Genomic DNA, 22961 nt, shown 5'->3' on the forward strand with positions numbered 1-22961 from the left:
CACGAGGAACAAACCGAACGAGGAACAAAACGCTGACGTTTGCCGAGTCTGACACTCTGAAGCGGCCGCTCCATCACTCAGTTCAGATCAAGAATGAAAGCTAATCTGCCGAGCGGCGTTCACACAACTACAACCAGAACGGACACCCAGCCTGCGCTCGCCCACCAAACAGACCCTTGACAAGCCAGCAATAAACCTGCTCTCATTTCATTCGCCTGTCCTCTTTTCTCCTTCAACTCTCCGGTCTATAAATCAGTCTCTTTAAATCACTAAATCAAACACACGTACACCGAAGTGTCAAAAGAGATTCACAAACTCAGAAAGGATCACTTGAGGTTTTCTTGCGACCTGTCTTACTGATTTGTTAGGGTTACACACAAGACTTTTCTTATGGTGTGCAATGCATCAATGTCAGAAGCTTAAAGTAAGTGCAAAATCTGCATTTTTAATAACCACCCATCATCCAGTTGAACCAGTTCCTGTTAAATCTCTGTAAGGGATGTCTTCATAATATCCTAATTATGTCGGAACATATTAAAAAAGATGGCTCTTTAGTGACACTTTTCAAAACGATTAGCTAACTGCTGTCAGTGAAGAGAAAATTACTGGAGTGAACATGATTTGTGAGGCTTTTCCTTTGCTTCTGTCTCTTTGGATGCTGAAAAACAGGTGCTGCAAGTACAAAACCCACACAGCAACCAAAAACCAAGAAAACTCACTCTTAAAAGAGAAGAAACTAAACTAAACTAATTCAAAGGAAATGCACACAAAGGCGGGATATTAGATATTATATTATTTATCACAGCTATGCAGGATTAGTAACTACAAAGGGAGAGAAAACTACCAATTAGGACTGGCTTGCCAGAGAATGACAGAAAAGTGTAGTGTTTTCTCTAACCATTTATGCATCAGAATATATATTTGCACAAAAAAATGTTTTCACTGTCTAATGTGCATGTGTATTTATGCATTTATAAGATAAAGTAAAAAAAAAGGAAATAGTCACATTGTGAGATATCATTTTGTATTTCTGATGTATAAATATAAATTAAGTTAAGAGAAATAAAGTTGCAATTATGAGAACTAAATAGCACATTTTAATTTGTAATGAATAATGATACATTTTTGGTTTGCGGCCATCAACTTCCAATATATAATAAAAAAATAAATAAAAATTAACACATGATAAATTAATTAACTCTTTTGTTCAAAAGTCAGAAGTCAGTGAGGGTTAAATTAAATTGATCAAAATTGACAGAAAAAACTTAATTCTTTCCTATTTATATTTTTCATGGAATCTTGAAAAAAGTATAATGGTTTCCATTAAAAAAAAAAAAAAAAAAAAATGAATAAAACTTATTTCAATATAATAAGAATTTTCTTACAATAAGAAATATTTCTTCAGCAGTAAATCAGCATGTTAGAATGATTTCTGAGGGATCATGTGACACTGAAGAAAAAATTATATTTCAAAATATACTCAAATAGAAATAGATTTTTTACTAAATGTTTCATTAAATAAATGTAGCCTTTGTGAGTGTAAGAGACTTCTTTCCAAGACATTAAAAAATAAAAATAAATCTCACCGAGCACAAGCTTTTGAACTGTAGTTTATAGACATTTTTTAATTTTTTAATTTCTATGCAAAATAATTCTATTGTGACCATTAACATAATGTAAAATAAATAATGTTGTATATGAATTTTCCTCATACCAGCCAGCCCTTCTACAAGTAATGATAACAGTAAACAGAAGCCTGTGTTCACTACATTGCATATGAAGAGGTCGGACTGATCTGCAACAAAGAGGGAAAAACAGCAGCACTGGGGAGACTCAGAGGGCACTGTGGGAAAAAGTGGCTGTGAGGACATGGTCCACTTTGGTCAGTGTTTGTTTCGGTGTTTAACGGGAGTGAGAGGGACAGCAGGGTGGATCCAGTATAAAAACACACGGTGAAACCCAGAGGATCAGCCTGAGCATGCAGCGGTCATTACCTGAGCTGTACACAAACGGGCCTTTGGCTGCAGAAATAACCAGGTCAAGATAGAAAACAATGAATGCAGGACACAATTGCTTAAACCAACAGTTTTAGTGTTTCAGATTTGAGCTCAGATGACTGAATGTGTGTGGTCTTGGGCCTGAAACATGTAGTACTCTATGAAAGCACGAAACATAAGCTGTTTTCATGTGTTTACTCATTCTGAAAATGTCCTCTGTTTTGGCTACTGAAGTTCAAATCATAGATGCTTTTTTAACATCTTTGCGTAAATGCTGTCATACAAGTTCTGACAAGGAAGAATCGCAAAACTAATCACATGCATCTTTAAGAAAACTAGACAAAAAAATTTAATCTGTAAGGGAATCGTTCACCCAAAACAGAGAGTTAGAGGGAGACAGAGAGAGACATACTCTGCAGTCTGCGTGTGGGACTGTCTCCATGCAGCGCTCGTCTCTGAAGGCAGGGGGAGCTCTTGGGCAGGGGTACCGATGAGACATCATGTGTTTGTAGCTTATACCAGTGCGGCTCATCGTCCAGCAGCGCTGTTTCCAGCTCGATAAGGATCTACACACAAACATTTGCTTCACATTTAAATGCATGACGACATATCCACTTTATCCCGAAAACATATTCAATGCATGTCACTGAACCTCTAAATGTAAGATTTTTAATTTGACTGCATGATTTATTGAACAGTAAACTACAACAATAACACAATATGCATTGGAGTATATAAAAATAATATTAGTATTACTATTATAATTATTTAAGCATACTATTTTGTGAACTAAACTGTCACTAGTTAGATATGTTATTGTAGCAAGATCAATTTAGAATTATATGTCACTAAATATAAATAAAAAATAAAAAAGTGATCAACTGGTAGAAGAAGCATAACCTTGACTGATGATTCGTTTTGTCCTCACCTCTCCCAAGAACTCACTCTCCTCCTCTCGCACCCGGGCCTGGTCCCACAGCGTGATCTCCAGCATGCGTTCCCTGAACTCCCGCCGGTGGACGGGGGAATACATAAAGGTCTGGTTCCATTTGGGCTCTAGTGATTTCTTTACAGTTTTTGTTCTTCTTTTGCTTTTGTCACTGGAGAAACAATTATTCAAACTGTTTTTATTTACCATCATGATAGAAGAACCCGTGAACAAACACTGAACTCAACAAGCTGAAGAATACTATGGGAATATGGGAATGTTAAGCGAGACATGTAAGATCTACTTATAGACTGCTCTCAGAAGGGAATACAAGTATAGTGCTTGCTGCATACTGCTCCGATTTTGTTCTAAAATGTTATCTTGGCAGTCAAATCATATTGAGAGTAAAAAAAAAAAAAAGTAAAATGTTTTTTCATTGCATTGTGGGACATAGCATCCCACAGGGTTATAATTGTTAATAAAAAAAATATAAATTATATATATAAATATATATATATATATATATATATATATATATATATATATATATATATATATATATATATATATATATTAGAAATGTTGCCTTGGAAAACAACAAAAAAATTCAATTGATGCTCAAGCATTAAGTTACTAACTGGAAATAAATACAAACTAACACCAAAACTGAAATAAAAATAAATTAAACCTACAAAATAAAACCTAAATAGTTAGTTACAAACAAACAAAAATCTAGAACTGATTTTATATATATATATATAAATGAAACTCATTCAAATAAAAGCTAAAAATATTATTATTAATAACGTGTAATAACATTCAAATAATACTACAACTGCATTGATATTTCAATGTATTTTGTATATGGCACATTTTAGAAACTGTGCACAATATACATATTACAGCTAAAATAGTGTGACTAAGGTGTGCCATTCTGAACACAGCCATATTGAACTGTTTGATGGAAAGACAATGTTTTTTTTGTTTTTTTGTTTTTGCACAGAGTCTTATTGGCATAACTGCCCTAATCTCACCTTCTGTCAGGGAGGAAGTAGATCTTCACGTAAGGATTGCGTGGTCGGCCGTCTTCCCTTGAAGGCAGGTCCTTTGCCCCCAGTATGGTGACGATAAGCTGATGGCCGACTTTGTCATACCAAAGTTTGACCTGCAGGGGGACAAAGATCACAGCCTGCATGAGATGAAGAGGGACTTGTGTTCTCAAGCTTCACATCATCTGCTGCTACATTTAAACACATTAAGAAAATAGTTTGATATGCATTGTTTCCTAGAATTGCACATGCTAAGATGCGTGACAGGCCAAGCTTGGTTCTCAGACAAGTATGGACAAGACAGAAAAATACTTAGAAGTCAAACACACACAGAAACAACACAAACATGATAAAATGCTAGATCTTCTAAGCCGGAGTCCATACTTGCTTGTAGTAATAGGAACATAACTGCCTACAAATGTATCAGGCCGCAGAGTAACACATGCAGTGAAGGACGTTCCATACTTTATGTAAAAATGCAAACAAGGCAAAGTGTTACAAGGAGAGCTAGGTCAAACAAACTGTACCATTACAAAATCCCCAACAGGACCAGAGGTTGCTGTGCATTAGGGAAAATAATGTTGCCCAAAATAGAAAATCTGCAGTATTGTTGAGGGACACGGTCTGAAAACCATTGGATATGTGAAGAGCTATAGATATAATGTTGACATTAACAATGAACAATTTGTTTTTTGATTTTTTTGCTACAATCTTAAAATCATTCACATCATGTTTTCTCAGTTACAAGTAGGTACAATTTGCTTATTTCATACATCCCTGAAGAACAAATAAAAAGAAGTAAAACAGGGATTGTTAAAGGTGCTGTGAAATTGCAACTGAAATAGCCCTTTATCAAACTCCAGTCTCCAAAAACATGTCAGCAAGCTTGATGTCAAAATGACTGACAGGCAGAGAGACTTTCTGATTTGCTAGATTTCTGACAGACTGTATATTTTATGTATAAAAATTATATATTTTTTCACTTAGCAGTGATATTTTATACGTACAATTACTTACAGTACCTTTAACATATCCTTTTAACTGCAACATGAAACTACCAGCAATGTTAGTACCGATTTAGTATAATTACATGTGAAAGAAACAATAGTTTTTGAAACAGTCAGCAAAGGAATGAAAGTACTCTGAATCACTTCTTTCTAAACGGTATGGATGAGTATCAGGATTCAATGCAGTTTCATGTTACATTGAAAAATAATCGAATTTTATGTCCTGACAAACTCAGCAATCACTAAAACATTTAAAGAGACACAGTACTCGTCTGCCGAGGCAAACACCACAGGTGAACGTCTCAGAGTTAGAGTCATTACTCCACATCTGCCAACACTCGGGTGTCTCTTAAAATATTTTTGTGCTAATTCATTGCATGCATATGATTTATGCCTTACATTCAGATAAAATATGCTTAAAACAGCAACACCAAATAAACAGGTAAAGAAGGCTTTGAATGCTCAAACTGAGATAATAAACTGTTTTGGAAATGCAGTCATTTTTCTACTGTGCATTAAATGAATTAAAGCAATATAAGAGAAGTGTATTTATAGACAGCAACGGTTACCTGAACTCTAGGGTTAAAAGGCTCAATTCTTCTACTAAGGCTTTGGCTCTGGGTAAGTAAAGTGAATGGAAAACAACAATGAAGAGAAATGCAATAAAACTAAAACCTGAAATGTCAATACCAGTTGTTAATGCAACACTAAGAAAGCCGAAAGGAGATTCAATCCAAAGACAATGGCTATGGAACATACTGCACTGGAACATTTTGATTTATTTTTCGTATTTTGACTTGAATGCAATCTCTTGCTCAGATATTGGGAAATTAGTGATCAATGCTCAAGACTCTTAGAATTGAATACTTCCTGTGCATTGTCTAGAGCAGAGTTTCCCAAAGTGCATACCACAACCCTCTAACTTGGTTCTAGAGTCTCATGAAAAAAAAATCGAATCGTTTTAGACAGACAGACATGTCATGTCTTTTCTTTTAAAAAGTGGCTTTGGGTCATCTCTTCATGGACAACATGGCTGTTTACATTGAATCTCCCGCTCAGCAAAATACAAAGTGACAAAATTTTTATTTAACACACAAACAAACACATACACACCATATAGTGTTAGAAATGATCAAATTTGGAGAGATACAGAACAAGAATATGAGAAAACATTTTTTTTTATTAATATAAATAATACACCATTCAGATTAGTGGTTTTGACCCAAAACTACCCATCCATCCATCCATCCATCTATCTATACATATATCCTCTATCATTAGCCACCCCTGCTTTCTAGATAACAGTATTATCCACTGCAAAATCCCATTTTGGTCCACCATTCGTGGAATTCATTGATTTTTTCATCTAGGGAATAACCCACACTTCATTTGTTTTGCTTAAATCAAGCAGCTTGTGCACTTTACACCAGAGTTCGTCATGTTCTACAAGCATCCTGGGTATCTTTACACACACACATAATGGGCTACATGAGGCCTGACTGTAACCTGATCAGGTTTGAGGAGACTATGCAGCTCCTGCTGATTACTGATCCAATGCCTCATCGCTGTTCAAAGCCATTTAAGTGAAATGAAATGGAAAAGTCAAAGAATTTCAGATTTTCTTAACCATTTTTGCTTCTTGATGAAGATAGGAAGTTTTGTTAATGTTAGTACACCAAATTAAAGCACATGGTATGCAAATTATATGTGTAAGCAATGCTTTTTGGGGGGAAGACGTGGCCTCATGGTTTGAAAGTTGGATTTGTAACCCAAAGGTTGTGGGTTCAAGGCTCATACCTGCAGGGATTGTCAGTGGGGCGAATGAATGTACAGCGCTCTCACCCACCTTCAGTACCACAACTGCTCCCCGGGATAGTGCTAGTATGGATCCCATACTAATTCCAAGTATGGGTCACCATTCTTGGCCACATGTCATGTCACTTCACTTTATCTATGTATTTTATGAATTATGGAAATGTGGGTTGATTCCACAAGCTTTTGGGAAACTTATTGCTACTCTTCATCCAAACACATACTGATCAAAACACTTTCTATCCCCTGCAAAGATGTGTTTACTTACTGTAAGCTGTCCCGATAAGTACTGAGGGGCATCCCGCAGCACTCCGGGGCTCATGGGAGACGTGACGGATATGGAGGGGCGCTCCATCTTCTGAGACTCAAATGAACTCGAACCTTAGAAGAGATTCAGCATGAAATAGAACAGCTCCAAATTAATAAGAGATTCTTTCAAAGAGCTGCTGCAAATGTCTCATTAATGTCTCACAGAATCTCATCGTTTATACACGCTAGACTGAGAATATGTACTCACTGGACTCCAGTTGTGCGTGTGTGCTTTCTGGTATCCTGGGGATATCGCTGCAATGACAGGGGCACAGAGAAAATCAATGACATGTGCTTCACTGACCCTGAGCGCCACATTAGTCTTGATGTGAAGTTTGTGGCAGCAGCCCAAATTCACAATCTAAAGAGAGTTCACTTGGTCATTCGCTCTTTACAATTACAATTAGGGTGATTAGGAGGGCTAAACTGAGGGCAGCAGTTTTGTTTGCTTGTTCATCTGAGCCAGCAAGTACTCTAAAGGTTCAAATCAGACATTTTTAATATTTTTTGTCCTGGGGTCCACTATTAATGTTATGAACCCAATAAAACATTGCATGACTTTGTCGTTATTCATCAGAAGCCATATGTCAAGTTTGCAATTATATTTCATATTTTCTTTTCAATTAAAAAGGAGGTTTGAAGTTTGTCTTTTTTAACAGTATCCGCATAATCTACTATATTAGAGGCATCTGTTGGATCTTTTGTATTCACAGTAACTGAATATTTGTAAATGTTATTTCACGTTACACTGAAGAACGCTGTAGAGGACGCCGTACCCAATGGGTCGTGAGACCACTAGTTCCACCTGAGGCTCTGGCTTTGATTCTAAAATGATATTGTAAACTTCTTTAAATGTGGCTCCTTGTAACTTTCGGCCGTTCCACTCAAGGACTTGGTCACCTATGAAACAAGAAAATCACTTAAAACTCTGTTATCAAACACTCAACAAACTGTCAGACTACCATGAAATAAATTGGGCCAATTCTGTTTTCTTTCCAAAGCCTTTGAAAAAAAATGTGCCAACCCCAAACTGCTGAATGGTAGTATATGAAATACTGAAACATAGCATGTACCTGGTCTGAGATGCCCAACTGTATCCGCTAAACTCCCTTTCCTTACTTTGGTGATGAACGCACAAAGTCGCCTGGACTCTGTCATCTTTCCTCCAACCACCTGTAAAAGACAAAGTAAAATGTTTAGAAAATGAACTAGTCATGCTGAAACTACAACATATTCGTTTTTGCTGTTGTGCCAACATTTCTCCCAAGAAATGGCAATGAAATTTCACTGGCATTGTAGGTATCACGACCATTGGGCTTCATGTTAAAATAAGCTACAAAAATCAAACATATTTAATAGTTCTTGGCTTTTTTATTCATGTCCGATTTTGTTGAGGACCTAGAGTTCAGAAAGAATAATCGGTTGCAAAATAAACTGCACAAGTTTACACTGAACAATAAAAATGGACTTTCGAGGGTGTGCATGTTATTTCTGTCCATGCTTTTGAAAGAAACGACTGTTTGAAAAGGCCTGGAGGTCTGTTCCATAAACCACGTGACCAATCGCTCTGTGAGCATCATACAAATCAAATCCCCACTAATGGCAGCCCAATGCAAACATACAAAGAAGATTACGAGCTGCCTCCTGGATAAAGATGGCTTTACATAATGAGTGGAATGGAGCCGAGGGCGATTGTGAGTATGTGTGTGTGTGTGTGTGTGTGTTTGACAAACTGCTGCTGGTAACGAATATAATGCACACGGTAGCACTGAGCTGACACACAGTCAGCCATTCAGAAAGTTTGTTATCAGTAACGATTCTCTGTTTCTCTCCACTCCGCTGAACAATCCATGTGAAAGTGCTTTAACAACAAATACAAGCTTTGCATTTCTGCTTTTAAACCCTGGAAGTGCACAGCTCTGTTTACTTCCAGTGCTCTTTTTTGCTCTTTTAATGACAACAATAAATTACTATTAAACTTTATACTTTCTCGGTTAACATTTGTTAAAAGTAATATGCATTCTCTCTTAAAAATAATGTTTTTTATTGGCATTGATGGTTCTGTGAAGAACTTTTACCATTCAAAGAACCCTGATTGCGCAAAAGGTTCTTTATTGTGGAAAAATACATCACTGAAATGTTCTCTGGGGACCCCAAAAAAAAAAAACTTTTGGAAGCTTAAGATTAATTTTAATGTTAATGGAATATTTCTGACCTTATTTTATCAGTGCTCATTATGGCAAGTGATAAAATGTTTGTTCATAATTTATCATTTTTCAAATAACTTAATCCACTTTTAAAATGAACAGTCCCACTAAATTTGTTTTACTCAGATTACTGAAGTAAAATGGGTTTTGAACATGCTTCACATTTACTTCAGTTTTATGTCAAAATAAAAAAATGATGGACTTTTATGATATTAACCCTTTAAAATCCATGGCCATGTTTAATTTCTCTAGAAGACCCACAATGGATATTTCTGCTTTATAAAAATGGTATGAAATTATAAAAAAACTATATTAATTAACATAAATGTTATCAATATAATTTGTATTAAAGGAATAGTTCATGGAAAAAAAGCTTTAAAAATGTAGCTACTCTCAGGCCATCCAAGATGAGTCTGTGTCTTCACTGACACAAATCAACAGATTTGGAGAACATCATAATATTTGATTGGAGCTGCTTTGGGCTGTTTTGCATGTAAACAGTATTTGATTTGTGCATATTTCTGTCCTGATTCAGATGAGGCAAATATTTCACCAGAGAAAGCAATATTATGGATAGAGGGCTTGTATTGTACATTATTATTATTTTTTTTTTTACAATCATGCAAGATGGTAAGTGTAGTGGATAACTTGTGGATTATTAGGATGTTTTTATCAGCTGTTTGGACTTTCATTCTGACGGCACCCATTCACTGCAGAGGGTCTGCTGGTGAGCAAGTGATGTGATGCTACATTTCTCTAAATCTGTTCCAATGAAGAAACAAGCTCATCTACAGTACACCTTTGAAAATTTCTGTAAATTTTCCTTTTTGAGTGAACTACTAAAGCAGGAATGACTTACTGCCATTACTACAACTAAACAGCCATATGTGAAATCATATAAAGATCATGCCCAGACAGGAAGGAGAAGCGACTCACTTTCAGTCCCAGAAGAGCTCCAGAGTCGCGGGGAACGCTGCCGTCCTTCATGCGCTTGTTGAGCAGGATTCTGCCGATCAGTCGATCTCCATCTTTGGAGGGCTGCCATGTGACCGGGTGCTGTCAGGTCAAAACCACAACAAACATCATTCCAGAACACACAGAAAGCTGCCAGTGCTGGTGCGGGGAAGGCCGAGATGATTTCATTGTGATTTATCACACAAACTCGCTTGTGATTGCAGGTGTTTCAAGCCACACATCTGGGACAAAGCAAATCATGTTTCTTCAAGGCTTAAGGGATTAGCTCTCCCAAAATGAAAATTCTCTCATCATTTACTCATGTCATGTCTGCTTCCCGTGAATCATGTAAGGAGATGTTTTCTATACAACAAAAGTAGATTGAAAATAGTAGCAGTCTGCTGATGAGTCATATGGTCAAACCGGAAACTAGAGTGCAAAGTGGTCCATATCCAAGCGACTATGTACTTGTGTTCCTGTAGCTCAACTGGTAGAGCACTGCACTAGCAAGCAAGCAAGCGCAAGGCTGGGGGTTCGATTCCCCGGGAACACATGATATGTAAAAATTGATAGCCTGAATGCACTGTAAGTCGCTTTGGATAAAAGCGTCTGCTAAAGCATAAATTTAATTTTAATTTAATTTATTCCAAGTCTTCTGAAGTGATATGATAGCTTAGCATGAGGAATAAACTGAAGCTGAATTTCTCCCGCTGTCAATTCTTAAAAATGAGTAAATGATCACAGAATTTTCTTTTTTGAAAATTCTTAAAAATTCTTAGTTTGGTTTTAAAATGTCTATTAATCTTAGTCTTAAAATGCATGTTTTGCAAGTTAAGATTGTTAAATATGTTTAAATTCAATTAATGGCTCTATTATAATAACGCTCAAACAGATTTATATTAGTGATCTGGGTTCAAAAGTTAAGCTATAAGGACAACATCTATGACATGCTGTCACTTACAGAAAATAATTTTGAATCGTCCTTCAGATGGTACAAAAAATACCAAAATGCTTACAGTAGAAAAAAAATATAATGGAGGTCTATGGGGCAAGGCATTCCAGATGGTTTAAAAGCAAAATCGTAAAGCTTGCATTCTTGCTCAAGTGATTATATTTCATACACATTGGCTATTTTCTGAGCTATAAAGTTGTCTAAATTGTCCTTTCATTGGTGAGATGACATTTCTACATGAATTAAATTCTGTTACATGTTACTGGCATTATTCCACAGTTTGCGTCATGTAAAAATCTGACAAAATCCTTAAAGCTGCAGTAGGTAACTTCTGTAAAAAATATATTTTTTACATATTTGTTAAACCTGTCATTATGTCCTGACAGTAGAATATGAAACAGATAATCTGTGAAAAAAATCAAGCTCCTCTGGCTCCTCCCAGTGGTTCTATTGCCATTTGCAGAAATCCATCGCTCCCGTTGAGAACAACCAATCAGAGCTGCGGCCCGTAACTTTGTATGTGTTCAAAATGTAGAAAAATGAACATAATAAGTGAGTACACCATGAATCCATTTTCCAAACCGTGTTTTTAGATTGTCCTGAAGGGTGCACCTATAAAAAGTGTTTATATTCGGACTATTTTAGATTGCTTCGGGGGTACCGCGGCGGAGTAACCCAGTACCTTTGTGATTCTTCATAGACATAAACAAAAGTAGTTCCGGCTACGATGTTCTTCCGCAAGACACAAGCAGTTCTGTTTATCAACCGCTAGAGCGTCAAAAGTTACCGCCTGCAGCTTTAAATGTTGAACAAATACTGCTAAAAAGGTTTTATATTGTAATCCAAAAAACTGAACGACTTTCGCATTGCAATAACTTTACATATATAATGCTCAAAGTGGTTATACTTTATAAACGGTAATGGTGTAATGCCTTGCCCCATAAATTTAATGTGGAAGTCATTTATACTTACTGTAGCATTCACCAGTTTTTGGTCATTTTTTATGTTTTTGTTTCTTATGCACACCAAGGCTGCATTTATTAGAAATTAACTACACTGAAATTGCTAACAAATTTTACAAATAATAAAAAAGGCAAGTAACACATTAAATTAACTGTGGAAATTTAAGTAAAATGACTGAAATGGTAAAATTCTGGTAAATTGTACTGTATAAGTCTTTATTAGCACATCTGGAAATTTTCTGCATTAATATATATAAACATGTATTTATTCCTATGACAAAGCTGAATTTTCAGCATCCGGGAGATTTCGGAAAAGTTCGAAAGAACAGTGTTTATTTTAAATAGAAATCTTGAAAGCTCTAAATGACCTAATTGTCACTTTTCATCAATTTAATGCATCCTTGGTGAACAAAAGTATGAATTTCTTGAATGTTACCATTTTTACAAAATTAGGTTAGGAGAGCTTAACATGTACTGAATCCAGAGCATTCATAAATGCTTCATAAATATAATTTTTGGGCTCTAGGTGGTGTAGAGTTTGTGTGATCTTGAGGGAGTGACATGCACCCATCACATGCAGAGAAAAACCCCCACCGGCGGACAGATCCCGCTTCCATCACCACAGCCGAACCCCAGCACCACATCCAGCAAACACGAGCCACAGTAATGGAAGAAGAAACAGATGATGTTCAAACTGAAAGTGAGGAGAACAGCACGGAAAGGCTCACGAACACAAACAGTGGAAACCAGTGACCCATAACATGGAGAGCAAAGGAATATGACAGTGGAAAGGGAAAAAAGAAAAACAAACTTTGTGGCAAAACGAATCCTAGCTGGCCGTCTCTGAGCGAGTGAGTGTGTGTTTCGGAGCGAGTCTCCTGGAGCGTGAGTGTGTGGGAGAGGGGGGAACCAGTGAGGGGTCTGGGGCCCGGGGCCCTACCACAGCTAACAGGGCCACTAACACAGCAATAAGACACGAGGCTGAGAGGGCATGCAGCTGACGGGGGAACCCACATTCTCTAAGTGCCATGACAAAACACACAGTCACATGGTGGAGTGATTCGCTGCTACTGTATGTCAACTACGGCAGCTGCAGCTAAGAAGCAAATGATAACAGAGCAAGCAAGAGGCTCCCCAGCTACTGCCACAGAAAAACAGAAATGTAAAAGTCAGGAAAAATTTTTACAACTTAAAAAAGGGATAGTTCAATCTAAATTTTTCAACTTTGCTCTTCCACAGAACACAAAAGGAGAATGTCCATAAAGCTCTTTCCATATAATTAAATATTGCATAAAAGTCAAACTTTTATTTTCTTTTTAGAAAAACTGACAGCTCTTGGTCACTGTCTGTTTTTATTTTATGGAAAATAGCAACTTGGATATCTTCAAAAATATCACTTGTTGCACTCCAGGAAAAAATAAAGTCAAATAGGTTTGGAACTACACCAATTTTTTTTTTTTTTCGGGGTGGTTTGGGGGTGAACTATCCCGGTAACTTTCAAAAAGAAGATCTGACCTAATATTAGCGACATCGAAACAAAGACCATGTGAAAATGGAACAAAATGAAGTAAACAAAACAAGATCAATAGAAATCAAACCAGTGCAGGCTAGAGAGGTCCCAGTACCTTCTCACTATGGCTATGCTCCTCGTTTAGGGTAGTGCTACTGCATGTATCAACCCCCGAGTCTTTAACCTGGGGTTCACACCACTCAGCATCTTCTTCCAAAGAGTGGCCCCCAAAGCGCACCATTTTCTTTTGGCCCTCAGATAAGGTGTGTGACTGCTCAAAAGTTTGTCTTTTTCCCCTTTGACTGTCCCCTACAGACATGGGATAAAAACAGAAAGAAAAAAAAAAACATGCAGAAGTGAAAATAAATCAAAAGAACCATGAAATGACACAGAGTGACAGAGAGAGAGAGAGAGACAGAGAGAGAGAGAGAGAGAGAGAGAGAGAAGAGTGAGAAAGAGAGAGAAAGAGGTGGGACATTAGGCTCCGCATGTCTCACCAAAGACATGGAGGAAGCATCGCTGCTATGCCACGTTGTATGATCCCACCAGTGGCCATCCAAATCTCCTGCGAGTGCCACACACACACACACACACACACACACACACAGTCACAACACACACACATACAGCAGACAGCAGAAGTAGTTTGTGAGGACACAAGAAAACATAGACGTGGGGAAAAGAGACACTAAATTCACTCAGTCATACTGTTAAACGCGTTAGTCGCAATCATACTTACATTCAAACTTACTAAACACTGATTGTTATGCTCACAGCCGTATTTATGCAGCTATCTATGACAATTCCGGCAAGAAAACGCTAACTGGAAGAAAACTAGAAGAGGTCAAATGGAAAAACTTGGCTGAAGTTGCTATCTTCTACGTCTGACTAATTAGATCTGAAAAGATATTGGGACTGGGCTGTAATACGCTTAATTTGAAGGAAAACACAAACACACACAATGTTGGAGCAGCCTGACTTGGCTTCAGTTTAAAATCTCTGAACTGCGTTCCTGTGTTTGGAGAGATGTAACATAATCTGGTATAACACTAAATAGCACTGGAAATGGCATCCTTAAATATGACGCCAACTGATATGACATCATAATCAGATATAAAACCATTAAATATAGCAAAGAGCTTGACAGATCAAATATGACGTTGTCCGAATATACCATCACATACAGTATGGCTTGATTGGATAAAGCATATATATATATATATATATATTAATTAAATAAAAGTATTTTATCCCATTTGACTATTCGGAACCTGATGTCATTGTTTACTCACCTTATGTTATTCCAAACATGCATGAGTTTCATTCTTCTGTTAAACACAAAATAAGTTATTTTGAACCAAATTTGGAATCAAACAGTTGCTGGTATAGCCATTGACTTCCATAATATAGATAAAAATACTATGGAAGTCTATGGCTACCAGCAACTGTCTGGTTACCAACATTTTTCAAAATATCTTCTTTTGTGTTCTACAGAAGAAAGAAATACATACAGGTTTGGAACATAAGGGCGAGTAAATGATTACAGAATGTTCAGTTTTGGGTGAACTACTGGGTGAAACCAGGTAATCGAATTAGGCCATGTTTTTCCATTTATCTCAATGACAAAAGTGGCCCACTTAACCTGGGACCAAACAATAACAGCAGCTACAATTATTCCAGTGCACATTCACACTCCACTTATTTGTGTCCCAAATGTCCACTATCACCACGCTATTCTCCTGGAGCACTGCTGTGTTCTCTCTCTCTCTCTCTCTCTCTCTCTCTCTCTCTAGTAAAAGCGTAAGCGAAGCTTTCTTTGCAGCTACGTTCTGGGATCTATTTCTCTCTCGCTCTCACGTTCTCGGCAGAAGGGGGAAGTGCTGATTCAGGCCTGAGCACAGCTCCCAGGCCGCTAGCGCACGGTTCTCCATCACTCTGACAACTCAATAAAAACCCAGTGTAAACTATTAATTGGATCATTAATTATTGATGCTGTTTTTACTACAAGTAAAGGGGACAGGAGAACAGGGAGAGACACAGACCACAGACAGTGACATTGCGAGCAATCATAAAATTAATATTGATATTTGTCTCCATGAAGGTTCCAAACAGGACAGCATTGCCTAAAACTGAAGATGCAATCTGATCGGTTCCCCTTTGGCATGACATGGAAATGGGAGATTCACGATGAATGAATGTCATTCTTTTGCATGCTCTATGCCCTACCCACTTCACTACTGTCAACATTTTTAGTGAAAAAAATATACACGTCTAATAATTATGAATTTTAATGTGCTATGTTTTGCTCATTTTAAAAGTGCAATTTTAACCATGGTTACTATGCAAATAATTACAATATAAAATAATTTAATATAAAATATTTAGTCATAATTATTCACAAAAAAAAAACTTTTTTTCATTTCATTAAAACATTAATAAAATATTATAGTTCTTTCTACACCCATGATAGATAAACCTGTTAATCCTGTAAATCTGTATAATGATGGGTAATATATTGATGCACATTTAATTTCTAGATCTAATGTCTGCTAAGAACACAGAGTACTGAAACATGAATGTAACCCTGACCGATTCCTTCAAACCTTTTCTCCAGTTCTGTCTGCACATCTGCTGATCGATAGAGAGAAGAACAAATAGAGAAAGAACACTACACTAAATCACACGAGGGTCTCTTGCTGCACATTAACATTTTTACAAAGCTTTAGTGCAGGCCGTCCCATTTCAGGGTGTTTCTGCTGACAGTTTAAAGAGCAGGAGACATGAATCAAATGCATAGTTGACAGTAATTATATCTGTAATGTGTCATTGGGGAAAGCTCCACCCCAAATGTTTTGTCCATTACATAATTCGCCATGAATCGCACAAGGTTTTACGGCTGCTTTGAGAGCAGGTCTGAATGCAGAGCGAGCCGAGAGCCAATCACAGTGGCTTATCCCGATCCGAACACAGGCCTGCAGCCAAGCGGATGCCATGGTAACCTGCTTTCACCTCATTACATCTGATCCTCAGACAGTCAGACGGCAAAACCAATAACGTCAAAACCTGCAATAAGAAAGACTGAAATATAAACTGTCTGCTTGTCCGCTTTAACAAGTCCAAAAGTGTCCAAAAACATCAGATGTCCAAAGTGATTATTTAAAGAAGCGTTTTCCCCAATGTTAAAATTCTTTCCTAACTAATTTAATACACTATACTGGAAGGTTGCATCATTGTGGCACTTTCCAAAACCAGCTCTCACTGCCTCTGAATATGCGTACTTTCATACTATATTATACAGTATGCAAAACAGTGCATCAAGTGAGATGTCTGAATAAGCAATAATCATAAAATTTTACACTACTGTACAAAAGGTGTTGTTCAAAAGGGGTCAAAAGGTCCTTTTTAAAAGAAGGCTTTTTTTGTTTGCCAAGGCTGCATTTTTAAATTACAGTAAAACCCGTAATATTGTGAACTATTACTACAATACCTGAATTCTAGTTTAATATTTTTTTAAATATAATTTAGTCCTGTGATGGCGAAGCTGAATTTTCAGCAACATTACTCCAGTCTTCAATGTCACATGATTGTTCAGAAATCTTTCTAATAGACTGATTTGCTGCACAAGAAACATTATTTATTTTTATCAGTGTTGAAAACAGTTGTGCTGCTTATTTTTGTAGAAAGATTAAGATTTTGTTTTACAGGATCCTTTGGTGATTAGAAAGCTCAGAAGGACAGCATTTAATTGAAATAAAATATTTTTCTAACATTCTAAATATCCTTACTGTACATTTACTGCATCCTTGCTAAATAAAAGTATAAACAAACAAATAAAATAAAAAAAAACTTTTGAACAGTAGTGTATTTTTACATGAGTTCAGTGGAGACCAGTAGAAATGGGATAAGCCTTAGAAAATGGAGGGGGGGGGGATTATATAATCAATAATAATTCACATCAGTTAGGCATAGTTTGTTTCAAGTCAAATTTTAAACCAAAATTACTCTGTCCATCTGCTATTGGTCACACAGAAGGGTAGCTCCGCCTCAAATTCGCACCATTGGCTGATCCACTGTTGCTATGCCTGGCCAATCAAACAAACAAACAAAATGTTTTGAAAGCACCACTGTTTACACTTTTCAGGGCAATCAGCCTACTTGTGGTTATTGAACTAGCTCATTACACTGAAATAGAAGAGAGTATTTTAACATTACAACAAACAAAATATACGCACACCATAACTGTGTGTATTTAAATCAGCTGAACTAATATCTCAATGACGAAATCCAGTACAATGACTGATTGTCTGGTTGTTATCATGCAGAAACGCTACTATCCCTGTGCCGTATCTCCACTGCGCTCGGCTCTCATGTGTGATAAAGCTGACGGGAAAGGCAGTCTTATCTGGCCTGATGTGCTCTCCCCTCCTCCCTAAAACCCACCTGACCTTCAGAGAGAGCGTTACTCCTCTCCTCTGGTTATAAGTGTGGCTGTGAAACCTGGAAAAGCGGAACATCAATAATGTAGAGCTGTACGCTGGGTTTTGTCCTCGGGATGCTTATATAAGTGGCTCGGGCATTTGTTCTCACTGCAGTTCTCCATCCCGCCTCCATCATCCAGACTCAATCACGCAACTTCAAAACTTTACAATCTAATATGCTAAAATGCATATCATATGCATGTCATAAAATAGTCCAATACGTTGCAGTACCAGGTAAAACGTGCAATCAACCTTTTTCTAATCTTGCCTTTTTGGATACATTACACCAAGCATGTTACATTATTCTTGCCCACAATTCAGAACAAAAAGAGTTGAATGGATATAACAACTGCATCGCTATATGAAAGGAAACTGCCAAACAAAAGGCACATATACATACATTAAAGTGCATTTAAAAAAAAAAAATTGTCTAATAATGTAATAATAGGGGGTTTACTGACATTTAAGTGACAAAAAGTAGTATCCGACTAGTCATGTGATCTTAATACTCATTGCCATACTAATTTCTTTGGGTTTAAAACTAGATAAATAAGTGCACCTTTAATATTAATATTTATCTCAACATTTATCAGATTACAAAATCATCTCTATTCCTTGCTTCTCTATCATTTTCTCTCTTTCCTCTCTCAGTCTCTCTCTTTTTTTACACGTTATTCCTCTGTTATGTAACACAGCCCATTACATCTGATATGAGGGAGCCAAGACCCAGCAATATCTGTCATTGGAGGACAACCGACAGAACACAACACACACACATATATACAGAAGTAGAAAGCAACTCACACAAGTCATACATACTGTAAATGAACACCTCTGTTGGAGCATAATTAACAAGTTATTTTAAACAACCAATGAAATAATCAATATTCACACACAATGACTCCTTTTGAAAGAAACACCCAGAGGTCTTTACTCACACTCCCTGACTACACACACACACACACACAAGCCATTCACACACGCACACTGTGAAACATCAGCATCAATTAGAGGTTATCAACATAAAAAATATTATTCTGAAAGTATTCATAATCTAGTAAGTTCCATAAAAATATTAGCAAAAGCTTTAAACTGATAGCAGTACAGCTTCAATGCATTAACATTCACTACAGTTCAAACATATGGGGTCAGTAAAATGTATTTTTTTTATTAATATTTTCATTCAGCAATGCTTTTCATAAATTGAAGATTAAAAGTTACAGTAAATACTAATAATGTTACAAAAGAAATTACAAACGTTAACAACAAATGTTGTTCTTTCTAATTATTAAAAAAAATCCTTTAAAAAAATTATCAGTTTCCACACTGTCAGCAACAACACTGATAATAATAATAATTGTTTCTTTAGCACATTTGCATGATTTCTGAAGGATTGTGTGACACTGAAATCTGGAGTAATGGCTGCTGAAAATGTGCCTTTGCCATCACAGAAATACATTTAATTTCAAAATATTTAAAATAGATTTTTAAAGTTCAAAAATATAAACACAATATTACTGCTTTACTGTATTTTTTATCAAATAAACATAGCCTTTGTGAGCACAAAAGACTTCTTTCAAAAACACTTTTAAATCTTACCAACCCCAAACATTTGAATAGTAGTGTACGTACATAGTATATCAATTATGAAAAAGCTGCGTTACCTTTTTCGCTCACAGACTCACTCTCGATCTCCACGTCCTCACAGCTGGTGTACTCCGGTGTAGTGGCCAGTTCCTCCTCTGAGCTGCTCAGGGACACCTGCCTCATTTTGCCGCCCCTCTTGGTCTTGTGAGGTTTGGGTGGAGGCGGCCTGACGGACTCCGATTGGTCAGAACTGAGCGAGTCGTTCCGCAACATGCTCTCCATCTTTTCTCGTTTACTCTTCCTTACGGCCGAGACAGGATCCAGGTGCTGCTGCCTGTGGAGGGAGTCCACGCTGGGTGGACTGTGGTTGGACCTCCAGTGGGTGTGTCCGGGACCCGGTGAGTAGGGGGGACCCCGCAGGGGCCCCAAGGGCTCCTCCATCTCTGTGTACGCCAGGGAGACATCGCTGTGTCGCCGTTCATGCCTGAATCGCGAAACCTCAGCGTGCATGCGCATCTGTTCCTCGTAAGGTTGGGGTTTGACCGGGTAGCGGGCCAGGTTCGGGTCACTGCGGTAGCGGTTCTGGTACTCCTCCTGCCGCTGCCGCTGAAGCTCGTGCTCGCTGAGGGGTGGGCCATCGGGAAGGAAGCCGGGTTCGGGTGGATACTCTTCCTGAGAGTGCCAACCGCCCCGTTGAGCGCGGTACGCACTCCGTGCTACCTCCGCGTCCTCATAGGAGCGGCCGTAGCCTCCCCGCCACTGGCGGTCTCCGGCCCCGTAGTCAGACGGCGATCGTGGCATGCCGCCCTCCCCTGGGGCATACTGCGAACGCTCCGCCTTCTCCTCCCTTTGGTCGTATTTTTGGTTTGGATCCCTGGTTGCTGATGGGCTTCTTTTCCTGTCAGTCAGAAAGAAAGAAAAAATAGTAAAGCCATGAACACTGAGAAATACTTCATTGCTATATGAATTGCAGGCATATTTCTGAACACAACGACACATATAATCAACCTTAGGGCTTTTCACACTTGAAATGGTTAATCGTGGGTCATTCAAAATCCTGGTATCTTGTGTAACATTTCCAACTGCTCATACTGTACTTCACCCAAAAATAAACATTGACATTTGATTTTCATACCCTAAAAGGGGTAGTTCACCCAAAAATGAAAATTCTGTTATTAATTACTCACCCTCATTTCGTTCAAAATCTGTAAGACTTTCATTTATCTTCGGAACACAATTTAGGATATTTTTTATGAAATCCGAGAGCTTTCTGACCCTCCATAGACAGCAAGGGTCTTACCTCGATCAAGGCACATAAAGGTAGTAAGGACATGGTTAAAATAATCCATGTGGCATCAGGGGTTCAACCGTAAATTTTATGAAGCTACAATTATACATTTGTGAGTAAAGAAAACTAAATTAATAACTTTATTCAACCATTTCTTCTCGTCTGTGTCATTCTCCGCCACATGTTCGTGAGAGTAACACACATTCTCATATCTTCATAAAATTAAGGTTGAACCAAGTACTATTTTAATACTACCTTTCTGGGCCTGGAATGTGGTGGTTGCGTTGTTGCCTATTGAGGGTCAGAAAGCTCTCGGATTTCATCAAAAATATCTTAAATTGTGTTCCAAAGATGAACAAAGGATTTACAGCTTAGAACGACATGACTGTGAGTAATTAAGAATTTTTAGGTTTTAATGTTTGGTGGAACAGTTGCTGGTAGCCATTGACTTCCATAGTAGGGGAAAAGAGTTTCACACTGTCCATTCCTAAACCAGTGTCATTGATTGGATGAATCAGCCTTGCTTACATAAAAAACCATTGCATAAAGCTCTAGCATTGCATATCCTTGTATTACATGTTGCCAACTGTACTTCCAAGACTTTCCTGAGTGGACTTTATGGGCTTATTATTTATATTAATTTTTATTTCGGTTTTAGTTATTATTTCAAGTTCCACTAAAACCAGCCTTTTTTAAGGTTAGGGTCAACAAGTGTGATGTGGTTTTAATTTTAATAACCTTGATTACCAGAATATCAAAACTGGCCAACATTAGTAGTTGTTTATTTGTATTGCCATGTCAGCATCTAAGGCTGTCTTCATGGCAAAAACTGAGTTGGAATAATACAAGACTTACATAAACACAAACTATTTTTTTTTAATTAGCGTAAAAAATAAATAAATAAAAGGTTTCTACTTGAATTAAAAGAGGAACGGTAATATAAAACATGTTTCATGGAAAGTCGTACAGAACATGCACAGAGTTGGGTCTGTGTTTAAACTGACCTATACATTTCTAGGCTCATTGTGCATAAATAAATGAATGATCTACAATTTCTAATATTAAAAAAAAAAGTTTAATCCACTTTTAAGAAAACCACAAGTCATAACATAGGCTTCAAGCTATTAACAATATTCAATCTTTCAAAAACAGCATCCAAACCCTGTTACAAATGTAAACGTGTCATCTGACTCCAGACAAAGCAGCAACATCTAACTGCTCACTGCAATTTCTTTTTTAAAAACAAGCAACATCTCATTTTAAAACTCGTGTTGTTTTTACAAAAATAACCTGCCGCTAATGTGGTTACAACAGTGCCGGCTGTATGTGTCGGAAAAGACAAATGAGACCAGTGTCCCTGGCATATGAGTTTCATCTTCAGAGAGAATAAGAGGCTTTGGCTCATGGGAAGCCCAGAGAGATGCTGGAGAAAAAAACGTGTCTTTATTGAAGGGTAAAGTGTAGAGCCATCCACTGCTCCCCTATCTGTGTGTTTGAGATTTCTGTCCATACGACTTCACAGCACACTAACACATGTACTGTACATGCACACTAACAAGGGAACATCTGTAGGGTTGAAAAACAGATCTCAACATGTCCATTCTTTAATGTCTGCAAAGGTCCAATACAAAAAGTACCCAAAGTATCACATCAAATTATTTTGAAAACAAATATGATCAAAAATTGCAATATGATCTCAAACATTTATCATCAAAATCTTTTGAAAACAAACAGTCTGAGTAAAGTCTCAACATGAACTCAAAAGTGTTTCAAGTTCTTCTCAAATCATATATAATCTGAGCAAAGTCTCAATATGAATTTAAACATTCCTCATCAAATTCTTAAATTGATTAATCGGAGCTTAATCTCAATATAACTTCAAAAATTTCTCATCAAATTCTTCTCAAATCTCAATATGAAT

At 37.3% G+C, this 22961-nt stretch overlaps 1 protein-coding gene across 5 annotated transcripts in view; it reads right to left on the reverse strand.

The window, feature by feature from the left end:
* The window catches only part of rims2a (regulating synaptic membrane exocytosis 2a), a 145060-nt gene that overhangs the window by 59714 nt on the left and 62385 nt on the right, over positions 1-22961 (reverse strand). For 2 of the 5 annotated variants that reach the window (XM_026283480.1, XM_026283478.1), the window contains 11 exons: positions 19830-20650; positions 13803-13996; positions 10246-10365; positions 8176-8275; positions 7879-8002; positions 7311-7357; positions 7062-7174; positions 5551-5598; positions 3960-4090; positions 2926-3097; positions 2410-2563 (listed from right to left, as the gene is read on the reverse strand). In XM_026283480.1, the coding sequence (XP_026139265.1) occupies positions 2410-2563; positions 2926-3097; positions 3960-4090; positions 5551-5598; positions 7062-7174; positions 7311-7357; positions 7879-8002; positions 8176-8275; positions 10246-10365; positions 13803-13996; positions 19830-20650 (2024 nt within the window). Of the gene's footprint in view, positions 1-2409; positions 2564-2925; positions 3119-3959; positions 4091-5550; positions 5599-7061; positions 7175-7310; positions 7358-7878; positions 8003-8175; positions 8276-10245; positions 10366-13802; positions 13997-14184; positions 14253-19829; positions 20651-22961 lie in introns of all 5 variants that reach the window. The other 3 variants (XM_026283482.1, XM_026283483.1, XM_026283481.1) reach the window with 2 other exon arrangements.

The sequence above is a fragment of the Carassius auratus genome, chromosome 16 (genome assembly GCF_003368295.1).
Source record: "Carassius auratus strain Wakin chromosome 16, ASM336829v1, whole genome shotgun sequence".
Classification (NCBI taxonomy): Eukaryota; Metazoa; Chordata; class Actinopteri; order Cypriniformes; family Cyprinidae; genus Carassius; species Carassius auratus.